Genomic DNA, 24,129 nt, shown 5'->3' with positions numbered 1-24,129 from the left:
AATGAGTACTCGGAGCCTTTTTTCATATTTTTGTTCGTCATACAACAATATTAAGCGCAGATCAAGTGAAATGCAACAAACTCAGCAGGAAAATAAATATCGACGAAGAGCAAAACTTGAATGAGGGGAAGAGCCGACACAAAGAATCCTTCTAAGATCACTACTACTACTACTACTACTACTACTACATTTGTTTACTATACGTGAATGTTTACCAGGTGTTGGGCGACTTAAACTACGTGTCAGGTAGACTTTCAGTAGAATATCTAAGGAAATTAACTGATTGCTGTGTGCACTGTTATACTTCGTTGTGAAAAGGTAAACATTTCTAAAACAGTCAGCCAAAGAAAACATCTGACAGGGTCGTAGGCTAAAAGGGCAACGCTCTGATAATGTAATTCTATCAAGAAACTAGTGTAGGTTACTGGTCCCAGTAGTCTCTAAAATGTCCTGTATTGCTGGTCCAAGGTTATTTTATCAACAGCATTTCGTGTATTGTATCTTTACCGTCTTCAGGATATAATTTGGGTAGTATGCTGAGGAGAGAGACCGGGGTAGACGATGGTAGCCTAATTTCACGTTCTAAATTTAACTCCCCACGCCCATTTGTTTCCGATATTCGGTGTCAGTTGGGGTGGAGGTCCAGGGGTGGCAAAGCGCGCCCCTCCCCCATGGCCAGGTCAGGACACAGTCCTAAGTTAGGCTAGGAAAGCAAGTTTTGGCGAGGTCAGGGCATTCCTACCTGTCTCCCTACTCTGCATCTGCTCCTGACTGCCCTGTGCAATCTATCCTATGGTTGGCTATTTTGTACTTAACATCAACTTCACAGCCTTCATGGGGCTCAGACATCAACTTTACAGCCTTCATGGGGCTCAGATCACTTGCCTGTGACCCGTTAACCTAACCTACCGATTACATAGAGTTATTTCATTGGACATAAGGCAGTGTACAGCTATGCAGAGTTTAGGCTTTCAAGTCCTTTAAAAAAAAGAACATTGCCTCAGTTCATTGATGTATACACAAGCTTTCCCGTCTGCTGAACGTGTACCGGGTGCTTCTGAGAAACTCCAGGAGTTGTATGATTTTGTCTGCTGAACCTGTTCCCGTTATTCTACACTCGCCCCAGACATGACTGACTGACTCGTCACTATGCAGTATTGAAGATACTTTGATTGAGAGCTTGCTCTTCCCCCCTGATGACATGGTTTATTTCAAACAAGTGCATACCACAAAATATTAACTTCAAGGCAGGCAGGGGATAATGTTCACTAACACCTTCCAGTACAGCAGTTAGCCTGTATAAAGAAATATCACAAGTGAATTTGTAAGTACAAATGGTCAAAGACAACACTGATGAGAAGCCAAAGAAAGATTTACCAGATATGTACATATTTTATGACCTTTGGCAAATGTACAGGGAAAAGAAAATTCCAACGTTATTAGGCCCACTGATGTAGCCTTACCAGGCATGCTGCGAGTAAAAGATTTCCTGTCCTTTACTGCTGTATATTGTAAAACATTGGGTCACCTCCTAATGTAGATAGTATTGTAAAGAAGTAGAATACTTAATGCAAAGATAATAAATAACAAAACTTCAACAATAGATTAGCCTATCTTTTGTATGGTAAGCTTTTTACAGCACCATTACTGTATCATATTTCCCATATAACGTAGGCCCACAGAAACAATTTAAAAAGAAAGGTTCATGCACTGTATAATTCTATATTTAAGATTACTGTACTAGAATGTTTGGTAGTAATGAAAAAAATGTCAAGCTCAACAAAAGCAGTATAAAAAGGTCATGAACACACACTTGATTAGTTGACCTGCAAGTGGTATGAACTAGTCTATGCCAAAGCCCACACAAGGCCAGTACTAAGGAATTATTATAAATTAGGGGACTAGGAGCACAATAAAAATTAGGGAGGTTACAGTTTGAGTTCTGTAACTTTTTGCTGGAGTTATGTACTGAAAGTGCAGGGCTGAATCCCAGTAAAGTAAGGATTCCTGTGTTAGGTTTGCTTGGCATGAGGTGCAATTGCTTTTGGGGTGACAGAAAAGATGAAGTAGTGGATAATTGGAATAATATAACAAGAAGGTAACCCTTACTAAAAGGGCATTCATCACAGAGTCTCAATATAGATTTACTTATTTGGTTGAGACCTGGGTAACTTCCCACCCTTAAAGCACTGTTGTGTAGATAACGTACAATGAAAATATTGCAATGTTATACCAGGAGAGCTATACCTATGACAGTTTAGACTGCAATGTGATGAGTTGATAACAAAGGAAAGAAGGAAGTTGAAGAAAGAAGCAATGAAAAAAATAGAAACCTGGCAACAATAACACAGAAGTCTAAAAGAAGTACATTGGATTTTGAACACTTCTTAAAAAAATTCAAGCAAAAGACAGTGTAAAATGGTGTGGAAGAGATGGGGAGAGACAGACAGGGTAATGGAATCAAATATGCAAAATGCAGTTAAATGCGGGTTGAGAATCTGCAGACTCTGTCAGAGAAGAAGTTAGAGAGGTATACCAGGAAAACGTGAGGGAGGCTAAGAGACAGGTGGCAAAGTCACAGAGGAGAGGAATCCAATTTGGCAAAGCAAAAGGAAGAAAGAAAATATCAGTGAATAGAGATGGGCAAAGTGGTAGGGATGGTAATGCTACTAATTGGTCTAAAAAAAAATCTATATCCTGTAGAACAAAAACTTTAATTTTAAGCATTATGATTGCTGTGAAAGCACAACATGCATAAAAGCAATCTTAGGTATGAATGAACTGGAGAAAACATAATGATGTGTTTATAAGGCCTGTAGTTCTGTATACAACAGGTACAGGTACTTAAGAGGAAAATGGTGGAGGTTTTGACAATAATTGTGAACACAAAATTCTGAGACTTGTAGCCAGAATGAATTTGGAAGATATTACAAATAAGGAAGTTTCTGAGAGATGTTGTTCCCAGGAGCTGAAAATTAGACAAATTTCACAGATTAGGATGGTTTGGGCATGAGATCAGAAGGCAAGCGGAACCATTAAACAGGAGAATACGAGGTGATTCTGTAGACGTAGCAGTATGGAGACCAATAGGAAGTCATTGAGAAAGGACTTACAGTAGTAGAAAGACTGTACCAGAAGGGAACTTAGACAAAAAAATTATGCAAGACAGAAAACTTATTTAATTCCAAACCCCATATTTAATGTTAAACCCCATATTGGTAACAATGAAGCTGTAACTAAGCTCAGGTGAATAAGGAAATACAAGAGGGTATGAGTTCTAGCTTAGGATTATATGGCACGTTGATAGTGCAATATTGTATATTGTTTAACACAGCCCCACCAGCATCTCCTTTGACAAGCTGCAAAATGGGTAGAGAAAGGAAGAACCTTTCTCTTCTGGTGATAGTAATGGTAATTAAGTTATTCCTTGTATGTTTGTATTGGTAATTAAATTATTCCTTGTATGTTTGTCAACCAAGCAGTGCATTGCCTATGCTCCTGGAGTTTGTTACTCTTACATCCACTTTCCTTCATAATTTTTCATGTATCATCCTTTTTTTTTCTCTAAAGGACTTTCAATATTTATCCTGTTTCAGTGGTTTGGTTATAATTCTCCAGAACTACTTATATGTTTTTAATGAGTATTTTCCTCCACTGACAGGAAGTGCTGTGGTCATTTTGACATTTGTAACTGCTGTACTTTTATGTTTTGTATATCGCATTTTAATTCCCTTGATAGAAGTTATACACATCAATTTATTTAACCAAGAGTGTCCACCCCCAACCCTCTACTTCTTATAGTAAATATGAAAACCAAGGGAATGACTAATACCACCAGAGACACTACCCACAGGAATAACTTTTCTGGGGAAGGATCCTTCCTCTCTTCTTTGAAGTGTGTCTAAGGAGCTGCTGATTGCAAGATAGACAAATGTAATCTGTTGGGTGTTGTATTAGAAAACTTTATCTTCCCATAAAGAAACTGCATTCTTTGTACTGTAATATGCTTTGTTGGTGCAGGTAGTAACACAAATTGTAAATCTAAAAGTCAGAGTTATGACTTCTTTTCTATTTTCAGACATGGCTGCTCCAAGTATACTGTCTGCATGTTCTTACGAAAAATTGGCTGAAAAGGGCCTTTGCTCATCAACCACAGTAGAAAAACTGAAGGCTTTAGGATTTACTCAGCTCACAAAAATTCAGCTGAAAGTGTTACCACGCTTGTTGGCAAAGGAGAACTGTTATATCCATGCACGGACTGGGTCAGGCAAGACTCTTGCATTTTTAGTTCCTACAGTGGAAAGGCTAAGGGCTATGAAATTCAAGGACTCCCATGGTTAGTGATGAGATAATTTGGACGGTGATGTATTTAGGTTAATTTTTGTAATACAGTAATGGTATTTTTTCATGTTTAATGTTTAAAGTATTGACAATACAGTACATTATACTAATGTAAAAGTTCACCACTGTGTATTTTGTTTAGTGGTAGCTCTTATGGCATAGTTATAGTACTTTAGTTTTGAATACTTTACTGTACATTAGTTAAACTTTTCATATTATTGTATTTTCCAGACTGAAAAGTACTTTGCCTCTTAGAATGTCTTTATTATTTCAGAATTCAGTTTATAGCAATACTGAACTTGGAATTCAGCATAATCCTTACTGTACGTTAGTTATTTGCTCTGGGTAGCTGTTTTACTTATAAATACTGTACTATATTGTTTTGCATACGGTATTGCATAGTGCCTCATAATTAACAAATAATTTTAAGCTGATTGATTTTGCATCCTTGCAGAATACAGTATGGCTCTGAAAAATGTATTTCTCTTAGTTCCACCCTTGTGTCTTGTTTCCAGAGCTGGCAGGCAGAGTATTGACTTACGTTTTGTACCTAAGTGTCAAAGCCAAAACCCAAGCAACTTTCCTCATCCTCCCCCCTCCAAGTAGCACCTAATTGTTACTTCTGCTCAGCCTGTGCAGCTATATAACAAGAAAGATCTTGCCTTATTCTGTGTAAGAGTCGTAAGGAGTTGATAAAAACATCATCTCTTGGTTGTTGAAACTTAACCTATCAGAATATTCTTCCACTTTTGAATCACAAGCATGTAACCTAAAAGACAAAGGTCATGAAGTCAGTTATGTTTGCTTTTAGATTTAATATTGATGTAAACACTGCCTGTAATATGGCTACATGGAAGTCCCCTACCCTTAGGAATGGTAAGCATTTTTTCTACCATTGTGCCTTCACATGCAAAAGTTCAGCCAATGACTCTGCTAACACTGCCCAGTTTGTATCTCACCCCATGTTATCTTCAAGATATCTGTTGTGTCCATTAGCCTTCTGCCTACTAGGATCCTTTGGTCTAATGCCCCTTCAAGTTCCAGGCTCTTGATAAATTTCTGATAATGAGGCCTCTCGTCTAAGTAGCTACTCAGTTTCATGTAAAGTGATGGCTGTAAGTAAAAAAATCTAGTTTTTAAAACTAAGGTTAACCTTATTTTACACATAAACACATTACTTTACATAATAAACATTCACCCTCATATAACCCCTTCAGGTTGTAGCTGGCTTAGACCACATAGAGAATGACTAGTTTCCACCACTAGGATGCTCAGGGGCCTATGTGCATATTCATACAGGTGGAAAGGGAGACTCATCTTATGAGGTGTGTTTGGAGATCATGGCAACCACTAGTTTAAAAAGTTAAATATTTATCATTATACCTTGACAGGTGTTGGAGCTCTTATAATATCTCCTACAAGAGAACTTGCCCAACAGACTACTCAGTTAGTGAAGCCATTAGCAGATGCCCATGGCCTTTCTTCTTTATCACTCATTGGTGGTAATAAGGACAAAGCCCCTTTGGAAAGAGGTAAGAGCTAGGAGACACTGCAGTGGAATATCATTTAATGTACATATATATATATATTTTTAGATTTTTTTATTTACTGTCAGTTACCTGTGATAGGGAAGTTAGTTGATTTAATATGGCCATCCTAACTAAGGTTGATTCAACATCCATTAATTCATTTTTCCTTGGTTATCTGGTTTCCAGATAGCTTAGGCTAGTCTAAAGTTCATTGTGACTCATTTATTCATCTTGTGCTTGCAGCAGATATTTGCTTAGCATTTCAACCCAATGTCAGTTTGCAAATGGTAGAAGGCTATACTATTCATATTTTTAGACCTCAACATCTGCTCAAGTACCTTTTATTTCATGTGTATAGTATAACAGATTTTGAAATTCTAGAGTAATGTAAATGAATGACTTGTCATCTTTAAGATTACAGTATATATATTTCATAATCTTATAGCAAATTGGAAGAATTCATCAGATATTAAACTGAATAACATGTTTATTTTATTTTAGACTATACTGTACCAACAAGCCAAGTAGTCATGGTTTTGACACTTAAGCACTGAAGCTGTGCATTTTTATTCTTCCGCATCAGGGGCAGTCATTGTAGTAGCAACGCCAGGGAGACTTTGTAAAGTGCTGAAACCAGGAAAAGGTACTCCCCTTAATGTCAAGAATTTAAAAGTACTCATCCTTGACGAAGCTGATAAGTTACTTGATGATGGCACACACACACATCGCTTGCGGAAGATTTATCCTTTCTCCCAACAGGTAGTACTGCTGTCCTGATACTTTTTGAAAGAAGTAAAGGTTGATATTGGTTTCCTTGATATACTGATACAGAAAGAATTTTTTTTATTGAAGTTCATGAGTAGTATTTCTGTTCATTTTCAGATAAATTGCAAAAAGTATTAGTAAGTGCTACTGTTGCCGATGATTGTTTAAAGTTGGCCAAGGATGTGTTTCAAGAAGAAAGTGATTTTACGCACATAAGCACTGAGGCAAAATCTTTGCCAACCACCGAGCAAGTCAAACAAAGTAAGTACATATTTTATGTATTTTTCTGAGCTCTAAAGACAGTTTGCTGAGGATAAACTTTTCTAGAAGAGGATTGTATTATGTTTTAAGATGAGAAAAATAACCTCCATAATAAAGAATTTCCCAAGTTCAATTGATATAAGTGTGAAAGATGATTTACTTAGAATGTCGTTTGCTAGAGTTAAAACAGATTCTATTATGACTGTATTGCAGCTGGTGTGGCATAAAATTCTTGAATGGTTGGCAGTTTTGTATGCGTTTATATTTGCTGTCAATATCTTGAGTCATAAATGCACAAAAGTGTCTTTTGGTGGGGATGATCTCATAGTTAGCCATTATTGTTTTCCATTTCTCCATGGTTAGACAAATATTAGGGTAGGTTAATTTGGATGTCACTCTTACTGTTACCACTTTCATGCGTTCTTGTGATGTGTTGTACTTGACCTAAGGGATCCACCTCCTGAAACTTACCAGTCGTATGTTAAACAACCAATCAGATGTCCACAACTTAAAAATTAAGTTAGCATTTTTATTCTTTAAGAGAGTATGCCATACTTTGTGGTTCAAAGGTTGGATACCTCTATTTGCTTTTTTCTTTGACTGATATGCTGCTTAGGAATAAAATAATTTTTATTTATTTTTATGAATATGCATAAAATTGTAAAGAGTTTGGAGTTTATATTACACACAAACCCTCAGTTTGCATAGAATTCCTTTTTCCTGACCATACATCTTCAACAGCATTTATATTTGTGGAATAAATTGCTACTGATGAGCTAGAAACATTGAAGAGTTATGAGTTACTGACCCACATTTCTTTTGTTCACCTCAAGGGGTACTGGCATAGGGGGATACTGTCCACTTTGTTAATTATGTAGCACTGTAAGAATCACTAAAGGTTCAATCCCCAGTTACTTTGCTCTCTTTCTTTTTCATGAAATTTATATTCTGTACTCTTCTGTATTGTATTTTAGTTTCAACATTCATCATTTTTGTGCAGTAAGAACTACAGTTTGTATGAAATGAAAAATTTAAATTATTTTTAAACTTTTACATGTCTGGGCAGCATGACATTCTCTAATATTTTCATATACCCTATACCAGGCTATATATCTGTAGGAGCAAGTGACAGATTATCGATGCTTATCACAGTCCTGAAAACCCTTAGAAAGAAGAAAGTCATAGTATTCTTCAATTCTTGCCATTCTGTGAAGTTCCACAATGAAGTGTTGGCCCATTTTGATCTTCCTGTTCTATATTCCATGGTAAGTGTTGCATCTTTCTGCTGAAGTTTTATTGTTGTTGATTAGCTTAGATTATATTTGTGATTATCATAGTCTTGAGTTTCATAATTTATTTACTTCAGACCTAGTTTCAGAAGTAGTTTGTTTGCAAGAACATGGAGAATCCAGGATAGATGGACAAGAGTTGTCAATAGTATATGATTAAATGAAAGTGGGATTTTGAAAAGTAAAATTTTGTCAATACAAACCCTCAATTTACTTAGTCTAATTCTATGGTCAGCAACTCCCTAGACACACAAAAGGAAGAAGAGTTGTCACTGACTCACTGACTCACTTAGCTTGTTCATTAAGTCATACCCTGCATTGTCAAGACTTGCAATGAGAAGAGTGGTCTTTGAAGGTGGGCACCTTTTATTATGGAAACTGATGATATGTGTAATAAATAGTATATTTTATGTAAAATCCATTTTTAAAAATCTGATTTGTTTAACATGTGCCCTTCAGATTATGTATGCCTGAGGAGCTATTTGTGTGGGAAGGCCTTCCTGTTCTAAGCGGGAAAAGTTAAACCAAGGCACTGGCTAAGGGATATAGAGTTGGACTGGAACCTTTTAGTAATGCTATAATATATCCCTTGTAAAAAACGAAAAAAATCATAAACAGATCTATACCCTTGAGCAGCTGCCACACACAGCCTCCTTAACATCAGTAAATTGTATAAATCTTTTTTTTTGATTCCATGAAATGACAATTACCTTGGTTTAGTTTTCATCACTGTCAAGGCATCGCCCAACCTATCTAAATTGAATTGGATGAGGAGGTGGTTATTGAAACCCAAATGGTTCATGGTGGATGCTCAGCAGTCTCCCATAATTTAGAAGGGATCCAGGTGTATCCATGAGCCAAGGTCATAGGCATGGATCTGTCACTGATCAAAACCACCAGCAGCTACCAAGACCACTGAACTAGCTTTTAGAGATCTAACGTCAGCCACCTAACTCTGATTACTTGAAACATATCCAGGAATCAGCATTACATTTTGCCCCTTTGGCCATCTCTAAAATTACCCAAGGAGATAGGCCTCCTGGAAATGTTAGGTTAAACAAGGAAGGTTTCATTCAAGGTTAAAGAATGGCACTCTTGTCTCATATTTACTGGAGCGTGTTTTTATTAAATGGTTTAAGGCCATTACATAATAAAAGGTCTGCATGGACAGACATATTTGCTTTTCTTAGATTTCCATGACTTTTAACACTCACTGGATACTTTTCATTTAAGAATAAGTGAGGGCTACCCTCTATATACTGTATATTTTAAAATTATGTATTTATTAAATCATTTAATAGAATCTGTAGTGATCTGGCTTTTAAACTTCATTTGTATGCCATATCTAATGCAGCCGTACTTTAACAGGGTCAAGAAAAACAAAACCAACGAAGTAGCACTTACTCGAAGTTTTGTGAGTTGAAGAGAGGCGTTCTTTTAACAACAGGAATGGCTGAGAGAGGTTGGGATATACCTGGTGTTCAGTGGATCATTATTTATGACCCACCTCACAAACCTGAGGTAATTTGGTCTTTGTTGTGTGCCTGATATCTTGAATTAAATGTGATGTGTATATGCAAACATTAGGTTCTCAAAACACTTTAAAATACTTGCACTGTGTGATACTGATATCATTTTAGGATTATATTCATCGAATTGGCCGGACTGGACGTGGTGATGGGCAAATTGGAGAAGCACTGTTATTTCTGAGGCCAGAAGAAAGTAAATTTATCAGTATACTTCACAGTATGAATATAAAGATTACGGAGTTGGAATTTGGAGGAGAACTCAAAGACATCCAGAATCAGGTAATTCAGCTAATTATGCAGTTATTGTCCTGTGTGGTGTAGTGCATGATATCTAAACTATCATTACTGTCTTTCACATCAGGTAGGGAACTTACTGTACTTTTTATGGTGAAGGGGCAGATCTTGGAGGAATTAGGATATTTCTGTTACTAGACAGCAAACTGGATTGTGATGTCATAATTGAGAGGGTAATCAGAAAGGATACACAACAGCCTGGATAAATCAGAAAGAAATTGCTGTACCACTTGGGAAAAAGATTATCCTATTAATTAACAGATAAAATTTAAGATACAGTCACAAGACTTGTTCTTCTCCAAGCACTGCAGGTAAGGGGTACTTACAAAGCAAATTCTATAAAGGGTAACTACCAGCTGTGGAGGTCCGTGGCTGGGGTGCACTGGGAAGGTCAAAGTGGATGGATGTGGCATTTGGAGGTTGGAAAATAGTTTGAGATATTAATGATTGGAGGTGATGGGATGCTAGCTAGGGGGAAGACCCAGAAAACCATAGAGAAATGGCACAATTGAGAAAAGACTGATTGAGAATTAAGCAGAAAATGCTCAGAATACAGATGTGAAAATTTATGAGATAATGGTGGTGAATTTTTTTTTATGCATGCTGTAGTGGTAGTGGTATATGGTATATAAGTTGAAGAATGCATAAATACTTGCAGGAAACTAAGCCAGTTTTCCCTTTGATGGTATTCTGCAATCATTCATCAATTGTGTTAGAATGGTTGCTATAGCACATAGTATGCAGTCATCCAAACTTTGTGGTTCTGCATTGATTTTACAAGTCTTGTAGTGACTAAGAAGTCTTCATAAACTTGTAGAGCTTTTTTTCACTTATTTGCAACATTACTTTGTACTGATGTGGTACTATTTTTAGAAAAGAAAAATTGAATAACAGTGCTAGCTTTACTGTCAATGGAAACTGCACAAAGTACATTTATTAATTTAGTGAATAAAGAATTTTTTCAAATAAGGTAAAACACTTCCTTACTATTTTATTAGCCTTTTTACTCCACTTTTTTACTTTATGTGCACTAATATTTTTTTCTATTTTCTAGGTCCTGAATTTAATCGATCAAGAAAAGAGTATACAAGAGAAGGCCAAAGTAGCTTACAAGAAGTTTGTACGAGCATACCAGTGTCATTCGTTGAAAGCAATATTTAGTATAGAGTCTCTAAATTTAACAGAACTCTGTAAGTCTTTTGGCTTTGTAAATCCTCCAATGTATTTGGGTCATTTGAAATAATTTTAGTTGTGTTCTTTAATAACCAAGTGAATTGTTATTATTTATTGTTATAGTTATTAAGTGTTGAAAAGAATTTATATTTTTTTATTATAATACAAATGTATTTGCAAGATTTAAAAATTATACTGTACATTTACTAAACGATTACCTTTATTATATAAACATAAACAAACAAAAGTGATTAGTACTTCTCCATTTAAAGGTATGGTACCCCCTGTCCATGCTATGGACAATCTGAAAGACACAGTTAACATTGAGTTTGTTTATTGTTTCTTCAACCAAACATCTAACTACAAGTAGCATCTCAACTCAACAGTCAACTTTGCAGACTTATGTAATTATTAGCTACATTATTATGAATTTTTTGTTATGTGATATATTTTTAGATAAATCATTAAATTGAATGTTAAGTGTAAGGCACAGGTTAGTTCAGGATAGGAACTATGTGAAATTGCTATTAGCTGTAAGTTATGAAGAAAATCATCAATTACAGGCTATATTATAGGGTATTTTTTGCTTAATGGGCTTTGTTACCTATCAGAAAGCCAGAACCCAAAGTGTCTGTCAAGTTAGGGTGCTGCTGTACTATAAAACATCTTCCCCAGGACCACTGTCTCATTTCTTTTGCTTCAGCCGTCACCTCATCCTCACCAGTTCCTTCCTCATGTGACTACTGCAAATGTGCCCCAACCCAAGTATTATGAGCAACATCTGTGGCTGCCCTGATTTTGAAACATCATACGAACAAGTTTTTATCCTTTTGTTAAATAGGAATTACTGAGCTTCAATTTTTAGTCATATGTAAAAAACTTTGCTTGTGTCACAGAATACAGCTAGTATTTTGGAAACTGCTACACTGAATAAATAATGTAGGAGGAAGAATGGTGGGTTTTTCATGAATAATTGTGCACTGTACGTATGATAGATTAGCTTTGTTGATGCTGTATAGCAACTGTGTTATCAATACCCCCACTGTCTCTTTACTTATGCCTGATTTCAAGTATTCTTAATAAATCAGCTTCTGGGAGTACAAGCCATTACATACTGGAATGTGATCCAGTTGTTAGTGATAAGATTAAGTAGAGTAGGGGTCATACAATGCAAGAGACAGATCTCATGTCACCTTGTGTTTCTATTGTCAGAGGTATGGTCACATAGAACAGAAATACCCTGCTAAAATGAGGTTTAAAAAAATCATTTGGTGAATGAGAGATTGAGGGGATTAGAAACAGAGCTGGCCATAAATGCTGATTCTGTGTAGTTGCAAATACAATATGATTTTGCAAATATTAATTGGATGAAAATGAAACAGTTGAAACTAAATGAAGATAAGATTGAATGTTCGAGCCATAGCATCCAAAGTATTATAATTAAGGTGTTTGAAAACTTGTGTCCCAAGAATTTTAAGATTTTATAAACATTTGTATTTAGTAGCACTTTACCAGCAAAAAATAAGATAAGTAATTATTACGAAATAAGAACATGAACAGTAATGCAGCATGCAGTGCTTCAGTGATTGTGCAGTACAAGCATTTTGATATTCTGAGATTTGTACATTATTCAGCAAGTATACAATACTTGCAGTAATTTAATTTACTATCTGTAATTTTTTAAAAGCAGTTTTGTACATAATATACATTATAATAAACATAATTATGTATAATTTTGTATAAATTATACATACTAGTATAAATTTGGCATAAATTTTTTATACTAAATTTATATATACATATAATGTACAGCATATATCTTCATCTCCATTGCCAGCCATGAGCTAAAGAGTCAGTTGCCTTGATGCCTCCTCTCAAACTATTTCTGTCAAAGGTATCTTTTTCCACTGAACCTTTATCCAAGCACTTTTTCAGTTATTCATGCTGTCATTCCTTTTCCTTTGACTTGACCTTTTACCCTTAAAAGTTCCACCCAAAACCTCTTCACTCCTTTGCCCTAGCTCACCTTTACCACATGCCCATACCATCTCAATCTGATTCTCATATTGCTCTTACCACTGTGGCACTTTCAGGTTTCTTCATTTCCAGCCTTTCATGGAGGGAAATTTCCAAAATCCACCTCAGCATCCTCATTTCTGTTCGCTTGAGCCTATGTTCCTCCTTCCCTCTTGATGCCCGTATTTCTGAACCATGCATCAACACCAGTCTGAATGCTTCACACCCTCCCTCCTGGCTTAAAGTAGATCTAGAGTGTTTGACATTTTCCACCCACTTTTAATCTGTGCCTCTTCTGTCTTGTGTAGGGAATGTGTCCCTTCCCTGCTTGCTGGATGTCGTAACCTCAGTTTCACCCATGTTAACCTTCCTACCACCCAATTCGAGAGATCCCTGCCACTGCCTTTGCTGTGATAACCAGATCATCTGTGCATAAGTTTCCATATTATCATTCCTAATTCCTCCGCAGTACATCCATAGCAGTACAAACAGAAATGGGTTAAGTGCTTTTCCTTGATATAAATCGTCTCTAACTTCAGGTACTTCTCTTTTGCCACAGGCTGTTATTATTGCTTTGTCTCTTTTTTTATATATTTCAACTATATAACTAACTTCTCTGGTAGTTTCCTCTTTATATTATAAAGACAGCATCAACTGTACCTTCCCCTGTAATGAAACCAAACTGCTGTTCACTAATCTTCGCAGTTGCTCCTAATCTCTCACTTAGTTTTTTTTTTTTTTTTTAACTTTCAACAAATGTTTTATTTGATTTCTTTATGATTACCACAATCTATAATATTTCCGTTTTGTTTTGACACGTTCACCAGCAGACTTTATTCCCAGTTATTTGTCATTACTTTCCCTTCCTAAATTGCCTTTAATAGTTCTAATATCCATTCCTCCCTCTCTGTACCAAGTAGCTTCTACATTTCAAGTTGCATCTTTGATTGAGTTGTTGCTTTGCCATTCTTCATTTTACTTAAAGCCTTCTTCACCTATACTATAGATTGTATTGCCATCACTGATCCCTTCATCTCCCCACCTTCCAAAGATCCCCTCTTTCATTTTTTTGTTTTGTTTAAAAGATACTTACAATAAACCATCTTTATTTTTTGTCATCGACTTATGCAACATATTTCCTTCTCCGTCTTTGATGACACCTAACTGACAATTGCTCCTCAGCATCTTGCGCATCTCACTTTCCAGTCCTTGGAAGCCCATAACTTTTGCTAACTGAGCTTTGTACCTCTCCATTACACTACCATGTGGTGCACTGTAGGCATTACTAATGGGTTCTGCTGTGTCCCTCCGGCCCCTGGCTACACCAACGTTCTAGTCTTTTGTTTTACATCCGTTTCTGCTTCCTTTATTCCATCTTGGTGTCCAGCCTCTCTAACCATTACTTTTTAGTGCATCTAAGGGGTTTTCTTCCACATTCACACTTAGATCCTTGTACTTCATCCAATTTACTTTGTGGATTTCGTTCATCTTGCTGTCCAACCACTTCAGCTCCCTCTCTTCACTCTGTCAGTGCTGAAAGGCGCGAAGTGTCCCAGTACTTGGCTTTATAGCTTAAATTTCAAGATCCATTCATTCATATATATACAGTATGTATATATAAGGAGTTGTGGTTTGATTTAGAAAGAACGCTATCGTTCAGTTTCAATTATTCTAAAGAATATTGCAGTGATGGTATTATGATTTACTTTGATATCTGGTGTCATGAAATTGTTGGTGAATAAAAACTGGTTTGGATGTAATTGTGAAGTTAAATAAAAATTCAGGTACCAATAGTTACAGTAAAGCAACTGAAAATTTCAATCTTGTTACATAACATTAATAGCATCCTGATGTAGTCACTGCAATACTCGTATACAGGAAAAAATCACTAAACAAAGGCAGAATCTTGTATTCACAAGATGCCTGGCAATCTTAAGCCTAGGCTACAGTATGCTCTGCATTTCAAACTAATTCAGTCCATGTTTCAACTTCTTTACACGTTTACTGTTATCATCATTAGCTGTTTCGCAGTATTTGAACTTATGTAACACAAAAAGGAGACTTTTGTATAGCAAAAAATATAGTATAACAATGTTGTCGGTTCATAAGTGATTGGGTTGTATCCATTAAGCCACCCGTTTGTCAGCTCAGCTCTTGCTACCAGCTCACTAAGGCGTGACAAGGCAAAGGAGGCCTAATGAGGACCACTGGATTCTGGACAGCCACCATGAATAATAAGATTTACAGCCAGACCACAAGAAAACATTACATCTCTGAGGCTAACCTAATTACAACTGGCTGAATGACCTAATACTGTGGGGACATGACATTTTTTTTATATGAAATGAATGGGTGCCCACGTAACATAGCCACCTTTAGCAATTTCAGAGCAAACTGTGAATATTAATATGAAAATCAACACCACAAGCACTCAAAGGTGGTAATCAGTAAGGATCTGTGTAATCAGAATTCGCCTAAATGTCATGATATTCAATTAGACGTTGTCAACATGCAATGGCTCATCATGAAACGGGTTGGTGCTCACTGTTATGATTCTCAGCGGCCGTTTTTATTGATGAAAACCCTTCACCGGACTTGGAAGCACTGATTTTCATGTGTTATCCTTTTTTTTTTATTGTTTTTGGGCTAAGAACGAATCAATTTATGACAAAAACGCAATTTACCTATATTTTTGCGGGCTACTTTTTTTTACTATAAATATTTCTTATTTTCATTATTTTATATTATTTGCTACTTCACTGGTTATAATTTCTTCACCCTACTGCTTTTTTATATTCATTCTCTGATGATTTTATCGCTAAATAAATATATATACTTTTTTCCAATTTTCCTCCACATACTCGCGGGCCTCGCGGCTCGTCATCATTTGTCCTTTTATAAAAACATTTTAGTTCCGGCAATGTTTAGTCTCGCCTTCATCATTAGTACTGCTTCTCTTGTAACTAATTCTTCCAGCCTTTCTTTAAAGTAAATCTTCATTGTGTTGGTGTGAGCAAGTGTGCAGTATAATTTTATCGGTTTGTTTAAAATGCTTATTTTGATAGATCAACATGTATTTCCCGATAGAGAGACAAATAGCAATAAATCCCTGGTATGGAGCATTCGTTGACCTGAAGAACCATCACATCTCATTTGCGTTTCTAACGGCCATTTGAAACTATAAACTGTGATGCATATATTTAAATATTAACATGAAGATGTATAAAAATACATTCCATTAAAACTTTCATGCGTATTGTGTTCATTGCAGACGCGCACGCTCACGCACACTTACGCACATGTGTTTGCGCATGCGCCATTGATTAGGGTTAAAGTTACGAACCGGCAACTCCTCTGCTGTTGTCAACATGACAATCTGTCGAACAGGGCTGTGTCTTATGTGTCTGTTACGTTATTTCAACTTTAATTACTGTGTTTAACCGTGGAAATCAAATATATTAGGTAAGATATCAGAATCTTAGATGTAATCTTATATAAAAGTTAGTTAACCTGGTCAAAACAAGGTCTTTTTAGCAAAAGAAATCTGTTTGTTTGAGGTTACTGGAAGGTCAGCTAGTGTGGAAGAGCCGGTTGGTTGTCATAGGTCAGCCATTATCGAAAGCAGTTTCTAATTTTCAATTTATGTTATATTAAGCCAACAGAAGTTGCATGGGAAAATAAATTTGGTAGGCATATGTTTTTAGCCTCAGGTCGGTGTCTTGGGTCACAGTGTCAGGTTTGGGGGACCCCAGGATCCCTGGCAAAGGGCCAGTGGGGTTTGGTCAGGGCGCGGTGCCGTAGGATATGGTAGGTAAGGTTGTTATAACATGTATCCTGTCAAAGTAGCATGTGTCTTTGATCTGCAGTATAAAACCAAGTGAAACTGAGGAATAGGCTGCTACCCCAGCGGAATATTTACCACCTTTTAGGCTATTTATGATTATTGTGTATGTTTGTCTTCCGTTTATATTATTTACCGTCTTTTTTTTATGATTTTACATTCGTCTCCTGGGTGCTGGTATTAACATGACGCCCAATCTGCACGTGAACTGTAGTTTCAGAACCAAAGGGGTGCAGACCCAGTAGTCTTCTTTAGTTTGACCTAAAATGACCCTTCACTAAAACTATGGGTTTTAAACAATGTGTTTTTATGTACTTACCCCTAGTCTAAGTTGTCTTAGTCAGCTGTGACTTCGTTCCTCCAGACAAGTGTTGACTAACATTGAGCCTTGGGATGGCTGCCGTTTTCAGTATATAGGTTTTTATAGCTAGCTCAATTATTGGTAAAATTTTATTTTCAACACTACAGTACTTGCATTCCCAAGTTCGAAATATGTCTTTTGTACTTTGAGCATTAGGTGTGACATTCCAATGTGGGCCTTGAACATTCCTGATGTTTGTGTTTGTAGCAAAGTAGTACTTTTAGAGATGAATTGTTAGAACACCAGCGAATTTCAAGGGGTTTTTTAAACCCAACCTTGGGTTCTACTGTAGGTCCTTATCTGGTCGGGAGCTAAACCCCTCACTTAGGGTAACCAAGGCCACTATGAATTACAAGGCTGTGATCTAACCTAGGGTTTAGTGACCTTACCTAGGTAGGGAACTTTTGCCCCCCCCTCTTCCCCATTCCCTACCTAACATATTTTACAATACTTTGTTACAACCCATCCTAACCCAACCTAGGGTTTTGTGTCCCGACCTGACCAAGGGTGCTTCACCCTCATAATGCAATGCATGGTGTGACAGTAAAAACGTTTAATAAATCGTTATTTTAAAGAGAAATTGAGAAGCAGGTGTTATTTTATGGTAATCCAGCCTTGTGTTGGCATGGGCTCTTGCTCTTTGGCAGCTCGTAAGTGGCCAGATTCACATTGCTTAGTTTTGCTGACAGGACGAAGTGGTGTGTTCACTGTGGTATGGATGCTACTATTGCAGAAGTAGGCTGTCTTCGTTAGCATAGAATACATCCTTGTATTTCAATCTTGTGTCCCCCCCCCCGCCAAAAAAAAAAGTAATATACCAGACTTTTGATAAATGTTACTTTAATCAGATTCAGAACTTGCATCAGGCTTCAGCAGTGTCCATGTAAAATATTCACATCTCCAGAAAAAAATAACAAAAGGGGTCCGAGATATGTTAGTGAACCTTGCCTACAATGCTCTGGGATGAAAAAAGTTATCAGTGGCCCCACTCATTTAAACACAAATTTGAACAAGAACTTAGAAAAATTTCAAGTGGGTAACACCATTTATCAGTAAATATCTTGGTTACAGTAGATCTGAGACATGATTTTCATATTAAGCATAATAAAGTTACTAAAGAAAAAAGTAAATAAAATATCGAGGACCAGTAGTCAAATAAAATGAGGAGTATGTCATAATATGTTGCTGTGTTGCTCTCTTTTTGCATTTTTCCTTACCCAAAAATCTGATTTCCCATTGTTGCTGCTTTTGGGCTGTTCTGACAGAGTTGGGTAGACAGTTTTCTTTCCCTGCTGAGGGCAATTTTACCGTTAACAAATCCTCGAGCCAAGAAGTGGATATTTCTCTTGGGTCACAGTGCCTCTTTAGAAAAGTTGTCAATATGGCCAGTCTAAATGAGACCAATTCAATTTTACCTTGAGAACTCTTTGGATAGCTCTCATCTCCAGACTCAATGCCAGTAGTGGTTCATTCAGAGCTTGTGGGTTCTTGACATTGGTGGGGAAGTTAGTCAAGACTGCTGATGGGTCTGTCTTTAGATCTTGAAAGCCAAGGCCTCTCATTATCCTCAGAAATGCTATAGCAGGTTGGGGAGCCATTCTTGGGAACATTGAAGTGTCAGGGAGTAGGACTGCAAAGGAGAGCAAGATGCATATAAACTGCCTAGAGCTTTTGGTAGTTTCAATGGGTCTCATGCAAGAGGAACATCTAGCCAGAGACTAGGTGATTTTGTTTTACTCTATTTCAACCTCTTGTATGTAAGGAGGCACAGAATAGGTTTGTGTGGGTTAGCAGAGAAACGTCTCCTTTTGACAAAGTCCAGGAAAATCATCCATATAACAGTTTGTCCCGTGTAGTAACAGTGTTCTGTAATCGCAGACCAACTCTGCAGAATAGGCAAGTTCTTCATCAGTTTAGTATGTTATTTGGATTTAGGCCATAATTATTGATAATGTTGGGCTACATATACATGTATTGTACAGTATTCCTTGACAGGTATGACTAGTCTTGGAGACCCATATTGGTGTACAGTATTTTGCTTTGTGCACTCAGTTTCATTACACTACTGTACTCACACTAGCTAATTCACTCAAGGCTGTATTTCAGATCCAGTGCCATTACTGCATGATATTTATTAATTTAAATGAACATTGTTGAATTTACTGTATTATTTTTGATTGTTGTGTAAGCTATCTTTGGTTTGACGACTTACCTTGCGTTTATCCATACAGCATATTTTGTGCAGTGTGTGTGCTGATATTGGAAGGCATAGGCAAGTCGTGAGGAGATCCAGATGATCGTTTATTGCCGTCGTCATCACTGGTCATGAGATGCATCAACGTTTATTTTTCTTAGTAAGTATAGACTGATGTTTTTGATGTTCCAGCTTAGCGTTGTGGTTTCAGGTCATAAAGATTTATTTATTTTATTTTTTATGCAGTTCTGGTGATATGTTACTCTTGTGGTAAACAAATTCATCTCAACGCTTTTGTCTTCTTGTCACACACACACACTTTCCTTCACTCACTCTTTTTGATAGTGCAATTTTTTTTTGTTAAGATTTTGGTGGTAGAGCTTTTATGCCAGATTGTTTTATTATCATGTAATGCAGGTTTTACTTTGGTTTTACTGATGGTTTGGTAGTGACTATTGAATTGGATAGTATGTATCGTCACAAGTACAATTTGAGTATTTGACCTAACCAGTATTTTCAAATCAAGTTTTTGATGTAACAAGAGCTCTATTTACTGTCTTTGAGAGGTGCAAGATGTCAGTATTCTCATGAAGCTGGTATCGCACTAAGAAGCTCGGTAATAACGAAGCCTTGAATCAAGACAATTCAAATAGTAATTTAATTCAGATGGGATATTTTTGTTGAGCAGATTTTAGCTTTATTAGTAAAGAGGCCTTACTGACCAGATCTTAGCCATTGATTACAATGTTAATGTTGTTCCTATTGTATCTATACAATTCTTTTATTTTTGTCCATGCTAAGTAATGTCATTTGATCTTTTATGCACATAACTTGAATTATATTTCCATCCAAAAGAAAAGGAAACAATAGCTTAAAGGTAAAAAATTTCTGACCTGTCTATGCATTATAAGTGACTGAGGTATTCTTTTGACATTTGGACAAGTCAAAATTGATTGAAAAGGTTTAGCGAATGGTAAAAAAAAAAAAAAAGAAAAGTTTGTTCCCAAGAATTGATGCAAAAATTGTTAGTAGGTCTGGATTATAAGGGTCCTCCATGATGTAAATTTATATTTAATAGATTTTATGAAAAAGTTTATTTGCAAGATTTTAAGGAACTCCAGTTTGATAGTCTTGAATTTTTGTTGTCATCTTTCAATTTTGTCCAGAACAATGGATTAGAAATGCCTTTTAAGTAATTAGCTAGTCAGGTCTGAAAAGACAATTTGTGAAGCTTTTTTCACTAACCTGTGCTATCTGCTTTCCAGGTAATGAAGGCCGCATGTGAGTTTCATTAAGGAAAGGCTACTGGACTATCCAAGAATAGAAGAGTGGTTTATTTGTATTTAATTTTTAAAGATGCCCCCTCTGGTGGGCTATTAAATCTTTTAGGTCCGCAAGTCATGTAACTCCCTCAGTGTTTGAGTATGCATCCATATGAGTTATATAAACCTTTTCAGATTCATTTTGGCATTGTCTTCCTTTGTAGACAAACCAGATATTTGACCTAGTTGAGAAACTAGCAAAGTAATGATTGGCAATGGGTAGTGCTTCCTCTGCTAGCGAGCTTCCTGTTTTTGCTGTAAATTGTTACATAAGTGTATTCTCTCATTCATAGAGATCATATGTGCAGTGCTGATTATTCTTTCTTTTTCACTTTGCACAAGCATTTCTACAGACCTTGTAAGCAGTTTTTTTATATATATTTGTGAGGACTCCACCACCAATAGCAAAATGCAGTGACAACTGAAGTGTGTGGATTTTTTTTTTTTTTTTTTTGCTGAAAGGAATAACAATTCACCATCTACTAACTGGTATTTTTTTCTGCGTGCCTGTCTAGTGTATTTTTTTTATATCGTCAATCACTGTAGTAGTTTCTTGCCTTTTTTCTTTTCTGCTATATCTTCCTTTGACATGTATCAACATTGCATATGTTTAGATTTTCCTTGCCTCCATTTAAATGGTGTGCTGTGTAACAGTAGTTAACTTCCTTCCTGTTACTCTTTTGTTTTGCGCAAGTATCTCTCAGTAAGGGAGTCCTGTTTTCAAGTTTGCTAGATATTGGACAGCTGGTGCTGTCAAACAGAAAAGTTTGCTAAATATTGGAAAGCTGGTGCTGTCAAGCAGAAACAACCAAGGCTGGGTGCTATTTATCTGTATAAGAGAGTAGGGTTGAGAGTGGATGCTACTCGAGGAAATGAGTGGAACTATCATTGCGAAGTATTTTTGTGAGTCCTACAAAATAAGTTCTTGGTATTGAGGATCCTGTATTTCTTATTACTGTATTTGATAGCAGAGATGATATCCCCCCCCCTCCCATTTCAGAGTGGAATATCAATAAAGAAGTTTTAGTGGAAACATTGTATAGCTAAAGTATGTCTTGAAAAACTTGGGTAAATTCTGCAAACAGGGCAACAGGAAAAATCTTGGGAAATAATTTACAATAATAAAAAGCAACTCAGGAACAGTGGAAAACATACTGTAAATATCCCTCTATCTCAGTCTCCCATGGATAACTCCAAAGACAGTAACAGTGAATTTATGATTGCTTAACTCTGCAAACAATTTGCGTAGTAGAATATGAGTTTCAGCAAGTTTAATTCAAGGTTTAATAAATTGTGTTACTATTTAAAGTCGATGTGCAAACTTAGCCTATAGGCTGGTGTCCATGCATATGCATGGACACCAGCCTATATATATGCCTATATATATATGCTTTGCATCAAGTAAACAAACGCTTGAGCATAAAGGAGCTGGACACCCATAACAAAATATAATTTATTTATATGGTCTTGAGAAGCAACTTGGATACAATGTTTGTAAGCTTGAAAGAGGCTGCAGTACTCGTGAACAGTATGCACCATTACTGTACCTCAGTATCCTTGGTTTGGTTTTGTGTATTTGTAATTGTATATTAATTTATGTATTACTGTGTCCATTTTCTGTTTTCTTGGTTTCCTCTTCACAAGGGGAAGCTTACTTCAATTCTCAGAGCTGTTTCAGGCTTATTCCAAAGTTTTCCTCTCGATTATATAATAATACAGTAATATAATAATGAGTAATCTTATAATTATCTTGGAAGAATCAGTAAAAAATGAGGTTTGTAATTTTTATGGATACTTGAAGATTATAAAGAATTTCATGCCCTAGATATAAAACAATTTGTACTGGGAGTATCTTCCCAGCTGTTCTGATTGGCACTCTTGTCTGAAGACAAATTCCTGACAAAAGAGAAGTAAGCCCCCAAACAGGTGAAGGCCACAGCCATCAGTAACTTTCACTTTTTGATAGTATGAATATATATTTTTGTGTGCTTTTGACTGAGCATTGATCTACAAGTGAAAACAAGTGTAGTTTATTGTTTTTGTGGAGCAAAGATGAAATTTTAATTTTTGGGAATATTTAAAATCTGGGTAATGTTAAATATACAAATAAATTATGATAAAGTAAAATCAAGGAAATTAAAGGTAAATTGCAAAACTGTTCTCAAGATTGGTGAAGAGTTACAAAGAAGGAAAAATAAAACTATAAAAGTTTGAACACTATTAAATTGATTGAACTGACAGATATCTAGTGACAAAATTTTGAATGTAAAAGGACAGGGCAGTGGTTTAAGGTCTGAAAACTGGTATACTGTACAGTTTTTTGTTCATAATTTATTTAATAAATGTGAAATCTCTTTAACAGAAATAACTGAGATATAGGAACAAAGTGCTGTCATAGAATAGGCTATATATCGTAGACATGAAAGCTTTGCTTACATTATTAAACAAAGTGTAAACGTGTAAATTAATGAAAGCGTTTTGTCAAGAGGAAGACAGGAAAATAGCAATAGTACATTTTTTTTTAAAGATAGTAAACAATAGACATTAATTATATGAAGATTATGTAAGTAGCAAAACGATTGATTAAATAATCGCAGTAAATTAATATACGTTAATATTTTTACATCTGTTCATCACCATAAACTTCTGGGGTAAATTAATACATCCATTTTGATAATTTGATAAGAGGAAGGTTGGTCAGAAAAGGTTTTTAATTCACAATCGTTTTGTAAATCTAGGTCTGTAAGCTTACACGGTACTGTATATTTGATGACAGTATTAGTTTGTGATTACAGTTGGTTTAGTTACTTTTATGAATGTGGTTTCATTTTATTTTCATTTTATTCTTGTTCTTTTCCTGTCTTTGCAAGACTTATGTGTTTCATTGTATGGCATTTAATTGTAAGTAGATGGAATTAAGTTTTGTACTTTTTAATTTTAAGGTGTTTTGAAGTACTATTTTCATTAAACAAGATTGTAGAAGTTTTTTTTTTATTTTTTATTTTTTATGTTAAAACCCTCAAGGAAGTGTTGGAAATGGAAAGCTTTTGTGTTACGTTGATGGCTGACTTCTTTAGAAACAAATTTTAAAGTAAGCAGGATTCACTCCAAATCAGGTTTAAGATCACACCATGCATTTTGTCGGTTTTAATACGGTACTACTGTACGTAGGTGCATATTTAACTACAGTATGCCAGCATCATTCATTACTACT

The 24,129-nt window shown here is 36.0% G+C and overlaps 1 protein-coding gene and 1 long non-coding RNA gene across 2 annotated transcripts; both read left to right on the top strand.

The window, feature by feature from the left end:
* Positions 1–237: 237 nt before the first annotated feature.
* On the top strand, positions 238–12,911 carry LOC136828265 (uncharacterized). Its single transcript, XM_067086125.1, is given in 10 exon segments — positions 238–318; positions 4,079–4,336; positions 5,733–5,873; positions 6,454–6,609; positions 6,612–6,629; positions 6,753–6,896; positions 8,001–8,161; positions 9,554–9,706; positions 9,826–9,993; positions 11,063–12,911. Coding segments are annotated over 9 exon segments (1,386 nt in total). The 5' UTR covers positions 238–318; positions 4,079–4,080; the 3' UTR covers positions 11,252–12,911.
* Positions 12,912–16,524: 3,613 nt separating this feature from the next.
* LOC136828264 (uncharacterized) lies at positions 16,525–23,115 on the top strand. The gene is made up of 3 exons (XR_010849974.1): positions 16,525–16,659; positions 19,631–19,753; positions 20,859–23,115. It is a non-coding gene; the product is annotated as an uncharacterized lncRNA (long non-coding RNA).
* The last annotated feature ends 1,014 nt before the right edge of the window (positions 23,116–24,129 follow it).

Source organism: Macrobrachium rosenbergii, chromosome 42 (genome assembly GCF_040412425.1).
Source record: "Macrobrachium rosenbergii isolate ZJJX-2024 chromosome 42, ASM4041242v1, whole genome shotgun sequence".
Classification (NCBI taxonomy): domain Eukaryota; kingdom Metazoa; phylum Arthropoda; class Malacostraca; order Decapoda; family Palaemonidae; genus Macrobrachium; species Macrobrachium rosenbergii.
The sequence above is the reverse complement of the archived record's forward strand: the minus strand, read 5'-3'. Positions and strand labels throughout refer to the sequence as shown.